The sequence below is a fragment of the Morus notabilis genome, unplaced genomic scaffold (genome assembly GCF_000414095.1).
Source record: "Morus notabilis unplaced genomic scaffold, ASM41409v2 Scaffold1008, whole genome shotgun sequence".
Taxonomy (NCBI): Eukaryota; Viridiplantae; Streptophyta; class Magnoliopsida; order Rosales; family Moraceae; genus Morus; species Morus notabilis.
Window position 1 is genome coordinate 200,071 of NW_010367831.1, and position 8,837 is coordinate 208,907.

The 8,837-nt window shown below is 33.8% G+C and overlaps 1 protein-coding gene across 1 annotated transcript; it reads right to left on the reverse strand.

Moving 5' to 3' along the window:
• Positions 1–1,427: 1,427 nt before the first annotated feature.
• LOC21391788 (homeobox-leucine zipper protein HAT5) lies at positions 1,428–6,029 on the reverse strand. Its single transcript, XM_010113459.2, has 4 exons — positions 5,389–6,029; positions 4,322–4,458; positions 3,312–3,551; positions 1,428–2,082 (listed from the first exon to the last, which is right to left on the reverse strand). Exons 1-4 carry the CDS (start codon positions 5,477–5,479, stop codon positions 1,705–1,707), a joined length of 846 nt encoding a protein of 281 aa, XP_010111761.1. The 5' UTR covers positions 5,480–6,029; the 3' UTR covers positions 1,428–1,704.
• Between the last annotated feature and the right edge of the window lie 2,808 nt (positions 6,030–8,837).

The following is an 8,837-nucleotide window of genomic DNA, read 5'->3' on the forward strand; positions in this document are numbered from 1 at the left end:
TCGCCTATTACTTCCATTTTGGCTTCCAAAGCTGGTGGGCACCCATAGTTTTCTCACTAGCTACAACAGTTTTCTCACTATGTTAATCCAGCATATTAGGCATGCACTCTTGTTTTGTGCTTTTGTCTTGCCCCTATCTACTTTTCATAGGTGCCCGTTGAGTAGAGCTAAGAATCACATTGGAAGTGTGGCCAAAAAAAAAAAAAAAAAAAAAGAATCACATTGGTGGATCTAAGCTAATCTATCATTTTCCATAGTTCCCAACTTTGGATCTACTCGAAAATAGATGTTTAGCTGCTTTGAGGTTCGGTATCTCAAATGTCAGATTAGTGTATGCTCAATTGGGTATTTTTTTTTTTTTGGGTGAAAAATTCATTGAATCGGTAAACAAAGAATTAAAAAAAGAAAAAGAGTTGCTTAACCTTTCTGAGAAAATGCCATAGGTTTGTTAACGAAAAAAATGTTGTTTATCCCATCATTTTCTCCGAGCTATTATTTATTCTAGAGGAAATTCGTGTCTTTTTTTGGTCTCTCAAAGACCTAGTCTTCTGTCCAACCATGCATAGCGAATAGGAACTTGAGAAGAAGTCAATTGTTTGCGGGAGAATTTTGAAAATGGTATTCTCATCCCATGTTGTGAAACTCTTATTGGTGGTGTTATCCACATCCACTGCCGCACACAAAACACAAGGGGAATAACTTGTTTTCTGTCTTGGATAGTAAAGTCTTTTAAGCTGTTTCGATCCATCAATTTTTCAAAAGCTTTTTCAGACAGTTGCTGGATTCTACAACTTGATGTGTATAAGATATGCCATTCCTTATCAAGCCACATTGCTCTTCAGCAGTCAACTTCCGCACACATGTTTTTGTTTTCCCTTCTATTGCATCCTCTCGCATCAATTTTCAGCCGTCCATATTTTACTTCCAACTCATTTTCATAAGCTTTAGAGAAGAAATTTTAATTATAAGGATAATAAGGACAATTCAAAGTAGCATAGGTTAAGACATAATATTTTCTTTTTCCATGTACAAACACCCATTTGCAAGAACCATTCAAAATTTGCTCTCAGTATTTCCCACATTATTTTAATCAAAGGGAATATAGTGACCTCCATGTAAGGTGCACTTACATAATTTCTTTTCCTTTTTTTATTTTTTTTATTTTTATTTCCTTCTTAACCAACAACCTGCCGACACTTAGGCTCCGAGTTTAGAATTCGAGTTTTGTTACAGTAAAAAGCTCTAAAAAACAGTCACATTTAACTTTTTAGCTACAGTAAAAAACTCTCACATAAAGTCATATCTCAACTCGAATCAGCGAACTAAACGGACCCTTAATATATCAAGAAAAATAAATAACAAAAAATGAAAGAATTGTGGGAGTCATATATATAGTAGAAATTAAAAAAGAAAAAACAACCGTTGACCGAAACACAATTATTATTTTATTAATTTATTCATTATCCATAGATCCATCTTTGGAGATCTCAGCAATTACAAGGGACTGTATTACATCTTAATTTCTGTCCATTATGTGATTGCGAAATAAAACTTCTTGCATGTTCCTGAAGCAACTACCTATTAACGGATCAACAGTGACATATCATAACATGTTACAATGAGACATAAACACACCCAACCATATTATGTAGAGTAGTACACATATTATAGTGTTACTAGTGACAACAATCTCAACAACACTTCTTAAGACCAAACCCACCAACACTCCAAATTCTCGCCCTCCTGCTGCTGCTCGGCGGCTGCGAACACATCCGGGAAGTAGCTCCGACCGTCATCGCTGCCGTCGTCTTCTTCCGAATGCACGCCGTCCACCGTGCCCATGCAACCGGGGTACTGGACACTCTGAAAGTAGGAGTCACCGCTGTCCACAAGCTGCGGACCTTCCTCGTCCACCACCGCGCTTCCACCACTACCTGTGCTCAGCCGGTCCTCAGCCTTCACGCCGAACTGGAGTCCCATAATTTCAGTCATGTCTCCGGCAAGAGATTCTGACTTCTGTGCCGGAGGCGGCGCTCCGGCGCCTTCCTCCTTAGCCTGAAGTTTCTCCGTCAAAGAAGCAACCTGTAACGGTGTAAATAATTTATGCGCAATACTAGTCATCACCATCATGATATATAAGTGATCCTAGACTTACTTCGTATTTATTTTTCTATTAATATTAAAAATCTCGACTTTTAAATGTCATGTGTCACGGATGTCAACTTATAATTATACTAATAATCGTATCTATTAATGAGAGAGTGATATTCAACGATGTAATTAATTTATGAGTAATATTTTTCATCAGCGTCATGATATATAAAATATTAGACTAATTGATCCTAGATTTTCAGTGCTACTTGCTAATTATTATTAATCTAAACAATATTAAGAATCTCTACTTTTTAGTATCTACTGATCTGATATGTATGTTACCTCTTGTTAACTATATTAAAAATTGTATTTACTAGCGAAAAAGTTACAACTTACTGTTACCTGAGTTGGTAAAAAAGAAAAAGGATAAAAATTGATATTACAGCTCTTTTCAATTACATATATAGATATAGATATGTGTATTGATCATCATGTAACAAGACACTTGCATGGGATATATATATATATATATATATATATAAGCTATGAAAGAGAAAGCAAGGTGTGGTTGGTGAAGTTACAGAAGTACCCATTTGTGAATTTTATTTATTTTTATTTTTTTTTTAAAGAGAGAGGGAATATTGCGAGAAAGCTACCAAAGGTATATTCGCAATGAGACCTTTTAAAACTTGAAAGTAAATCTTTTTAAAACCAAGGTGGGGTTAAGAACAGATGCTGAATTTGACCTCAAAATAAGATCATACACATGTCTCTTTGCTTGTAAGGTAGAACTCTATAAAAATAAGGACCACACGCAACTTCCAATCAGCTGCTTAGACCAAGTGTCCACTAGAGTATGATGTAAAGTTTTGAAAACGACACCAAGTTATTATCTAAAGCTTAGAATTTTGTAGCGACAGAAGCGTCAGCAATCAATTTATCTAACGTCTGAATGATTTTCTAAAAACATTTCGACTGTTTTCACATACATATTTTACACAATCAAAGTACTGATCATATAAGTCTATTACCTACACATAAAATACTTTAAGAAGTGTGCACGCCTGAAGAAAAAGTCGCATTCAATCATTTTAAAAATGAAAAGAGAACATACAAAATTTGTAGATTTTCTTAGTGCTCACGTAATATGATTGGTAATATGGTATATTGATATAAATTGTGTGGGGCACAATTTGTACTAGTAAACAAATATATACCTCAGCTTTGAGCTTCTCATTCTCCTTGTGAATTGAGTCAAAATTTGCCAAAAGGGAGTCATAAGTAGATTTGAGAAGATCATAATCCCTTTCGAGCTGCTTCGTCTTCCACCGAGCACGGCGGTTTTGGAACCACACAGCCACCTGTCTAGACTGCAGCCCCAGCTTCTTGGCCAGCTGGGTTTTTCTCTCCGGCTCCAGTTTGTTCTCTGCCTCAAAGCTCTTCTCCAGCAAATGAACCTATAAGTACAATATTGCACATATACAAGTTATATATATATATACAAAAGAATTGAACACTAACAACGCAGAAACCAAATGATCATCTTCATAATTTGATTGAACTAAAATTACCAATATACAGGAGAGGTAACTTTTGTTATGTATGCTAAATGGTATTTGTGGAGCTAATTAACTACCAAGGGAATCCAACGAAATAAAAAAAAAAAAAGACAACAAATATTCAAATGATATTGCTAGCTATATGTTGTCCACTCATCTCCTAATAAAAGGCCAAAATATTTTGACAAAAAGGTTTCTATTATAAGTTGTTCTTTTTCCAACATATCTTCATGACAGATGAAAACTGAGCAATGATCGGCTCCAAATAGATAGAATATTAAACAACTCAACAACATGATAAAAAGAAGATTAACAAATTTGTATAAATTATTCTTATTCTGATGTTTTTTCACTTTTTATGACTACTAGTATTCAATGTATGGATTGCTTCGATTTTATAAGATGCCCATGACAAGGGCTAAGAATAAAGGAGATCATGAAAATATTGAATATGCTAGGTCATGTCAGTTATCATCAAGGAATATTTGATCATGTAAATATCTATTTATATACTTTGTTTACCAAGACATGAGGGACGTGGAATATATATATGATGAAGGTGATGGAGCAAGAATATACTTGTGCAATTGATCAAGTATATTTATGCGTGCAGTAATTTATTTGGTGGGGGTAATTAAGGTGATTAATTAGTAATTAATTACTCTAACCTGTTCGGGAGTGAGGCGGCGCTTCTTCTCCGGCAACTGCTCGTCGTAATATTCCTCATCGTAGAGATCCTCCGGCGAGCTGAAGAAAGGCCTTCTTTTCGAGCTCTCCTCCATGCTCATGATTGACGATCTTGGCCCTTCAATTAACAACCCCAACTTCCAAACTAATTAAATGTATATCAAGGCTAAAACATCATAATAATCCAAGAAACAAACATCAAACAAATCAAAAGATGCATAATCCATGAGATTAAGTACATGTAAGATAGTAAAGATCATAGATCGCAGCAAAAATAAAAAGATAGTAAGGATATATATAGATGAAATATGAAATCTAAATGCTTGATGAAACGTATCAAAAATCAAGAAAGTAAACACCTTCAACTTAGTGTAAGAAAATAAATAAAATAATCTTCGAATTTATACCGTCGCGAAATTCCATGGCAAAAAAAAAAAAAAAAATCTATACATATGGTTGAAATTTCACTGGATTCTTATTTACTTTCAGTTTATTTTTGATATAATTGAGAGAGAAAATATTTACAAAAACAAACATGGAAATTCTATGGCTAGGATTTGGTATTGCATGTTTTTCACATGTCAGATCACACATGAGTTGTTTGAAAACTATACTCAAAGGTAAATCATGATTCTGCTATAATTTTTTTACCCATAAAGATTTTAAATTCTAAAATTTCATCTCTCACAAAATTTTCATTAAGAAACTCAAATCATGATTTGAGTATACTTTCTAAACGGACACATAATAATTATTTAAAACAAAAAATTTAACAATTAGAACAACAAATCTAACCAATAAAAATATAACCGATAAGAACTATTATTTTTCACTATCACTAGGCAGTAATACTATTGTTATCAATTAAATTTTTAACTATCTGAATTGTGAATAAGAGCGATTATATACTTCCGCTAATGATTCATAAATTACACGGTTGAAACAGTTTAAACAATGTTCATATCCAAAATAAAAAACATTTCCTAGTTGAAATTTCTCTAAAAAAAAAAATACTAACATTAAAAAAAAAAAATACAGCGAAGAGTACCTCGAAAAACGGAATCACCATTTCCAAGGAACAACATGTTACCACCATGGCAGGCGGACGTGGGGTCAAAGAAAAGACGGCCGGATTCCATCCTGATCACTACTTTCTCTCTCCTTAGCTTATCTTTTTTTTCTCTCTCTTTGTCTGTGTATTCTGTGTGAGATCTCCGGCGACCTTTGCCGTCGATAGTCACAGAAGAAGAGTCCTACGTGGGTGTCTTAGTAAGTGGAAGATTAATTTGACGCTTTATTCTTTTTTAATGGGGGTGTGGAAAGTTTGTATTAGAAGATCATGAGCTTGTGACGGAAAAAACTTGTGCTCCACAGCAACCTCGCCGGCGTCTCCAACGGGCATATACAAAATCCCATCATACCACGACCGCTTCTACCCAGCTCCGTCACCGGATTCCGGCGACTTTCACTTTCACCGGAGACCAAAAAGGAAAAAGCTTAATAAGAAAAACTAGTTGGGCTAGGTTATAAAGCAGACATCCTCCATGGAAGTGAAAGAAGAATATGTTACGTGGAGGTTAGAGAGAGAAAGTGGTGTATGTATATGTGGGTTGGTTGTGTCGCCGGAGAGAGAAAGTCTCCGGGTAATTTAGGTGAACAGAGAGATTTGGACGGCTTCTAAAATAAGGTGTTTTTTGCAGCTAAAGTTGAACGAGGTGAGTCCAGCGTATTTTGTAGGGCTTTGGTGATGGGAAATGACTTCTATACCCTTTATGGTTGTGTTTCTTTTGACTTTTGTGGGGGGTGATCCTGGTCAATTCAGTTGCCTAGTAGTGTGACGCAGACTGGCTTCGCTTTTTTTATTTTTTTTATTTTTTATTTTCAACAAAAAAGAGGGTGTATATATTTTTTAGGCGTAAAAAAGTATATTTTATTCCCCAATAAAGTTATATATAAATTTTTTTTAGATGAAGAGTGCTATTCTTAATAAGGTAGTAGTGCTACTTTTATGTGTTTTTTGGACCTTTTCTAATAGTGTATTACATGTATGCAGTTAACTTTATATATATATATATATATATATAAAGATCAATATTTAAAGCTTCAAAATCATGTATCAATGGCTATAGCGACATCACAATTTATATTAAGCTGATTCATATGTAGATAAGAAATTCTATGCATCATCTTAGTGATTATTCTAAGTATTAGCATATACATTTTGGATTAATTAGAATTTCATTCTTCAATTTTGAAACCAAGGATTATGGCAAAAAGATTCTAATAGTCCCCTGTCAATTTTGTTTAAAAAATCATTGGTAGTGATCATTATTTTTTTTTCTTAATGATGAGTTGTGATGTCAAATATTACTGATTTTTAATGAGCTTTAAATAATGTACACCAATTAGGACATAATATAGTAATCAATTTAGTGTAGGTTTTTTTCCTTTTTTTTTTTTTTTTTTTTTTTTTTGGCGTACATCTTATCTTAATTTTAATGAGTTGGCTCGAGATTCAAATATGGATACCGAATTTTAGGATATGTTTAGTATATAAATTTTTTATGAGTTTAAATTTATGATTTTGATTCTTCTACAACTTTTTTCTTTTATAAAAAATTTGATTTTCAAAAGTCATATTAAAACTAATGGTTATAACTCATATAAATTCATATACCAAACGAACCCACTTATGCTGCAGGGGACTGGCAAGCACACGTAGACGGATCAAGGCCGTTGAATTTTGGATGTAGATCAGAAACTATATATAGAGAGAGAATAAAAAAAATGATGCATCTTAATTAGTGCCAGAGCGTTAAACAAGTCCCATGCTTGCTGGTCGGGGTATTGTCAGATCCAATTTATCAACATTACTCCTATTTTTATTTTTTAAATTTTCTGAATCAACTGTCCTGATTCCTTCCCCCTTATTATCATAAATTTCAACCATATAGATAGGAAGAAATTATTAATCTAATACCTAAAAAAAAAAAAAAAGAATTGACCAAGCAAGTATAACACATGCATTTATTTGAAATCTACAAGAAGTACTAGTTTATAGACTATATATAAATCATTTATTGCAATGTGTAAGCTCAACCTCCTACATGTAGTAGTCTTGAGCTAATAATAAAATCAGCTCATGTTATTCAGCACCTATCAACTAGTGTTGTCACATAACAAAATGTAAAACACTAAAAACTTGAAAGATATATATGTGTGTGTATATATACATATATTATTAACAATATTTAGCAGTGTTACGTGAGAAAATGTAAAACTAAACAAATTTCCTTGTTAGTCCTAAAACAATTACACATTATATGTGTGATACTTCTAGTTTGTGCTTCTGAGAGCATATTTTATAATTTTTCAACTCATTTAGTTTGTTGATTTGAGTTTTAATTCGAGTTGAGATGTGACTTTATATGAGAGCTTTTTACTGTAGTAAAAAAGTTAAATGTGACTGTTTCTGAGAGCTTTTTACTGTAGTAAAACTCGAATCGGTAAAATTAACGAGATCTTTCTTTTAATATTGGGACGAGCTATATATCTTGGACTATTCATGGAGGTACATTGCTTAGAATGTAGATATAGATATAATTAATGGTAATTGCTTCATTTTTACTTTCTCTTGTAATGAATGTAGAATATTTCATCATCCAGTTATGATATGACTTGTGATCCCAAATAGATATAGATATTGCAGCCACTACAACAAAAAAAGTCATTTACGACGACATTTTTTGCGACGACAAATGTCGTCGCAAGTAATAAAATATTTACGACGACATGTCGTCGCAGTTACTCCCCGTTTAAAAAAATAACCATGTCGTCGTTAATAACCTAAATATCGTCGCTAATAACTCAAATGTCGTCGCAAATAATTTTGGGGCGCAAATTTTAATGGCGCGGAATTTTGCCGCCAAGGTAATCCATTTTTTGCGACGACATTTTTCCTTTATTTGCGACGACAAAGTCGTCGCAAATAATTTCATATTATTTGCGACGACTTTATCTCTTTGTCGTCACAAATAATCTTTTCAAGATTTCACCAAAAAACTAAACGCGGAAAAAATGATTATTTGCGACGACATTTTCCATTTATTTGCGACGATAAAGTCGTCGTAAATAATTTCATATTATTTACGACGACATTTTCTCTTTGTCGTCGCAAATAATCTTTTCAAGATTTCACCAAAACCAAGCGCGGGAATTAATGATTATTTGCGACAACATTTTCAAACTTATTTGCGACGACAATGTCGTCGCAAATAAGTCTGATCTAATATACCCTATCTTCTTCCTCTTCATTTTCTCCCGCCACTTTCTATCTCTCTCCTATTAAGTCTCTCTCCCTCTGCCTCTTCTTCCCCTCGCCGCCACCGGCCCTCTTTTCTCTCTCTTCCCTTCTCTCTCTCTCTCTCTTCCCTTCTTCTCTCTCTCTCTCTTCCCTTCACTCTCTTTTCTTCCCCTCTCCGGCCGCCCCCGCCCCGC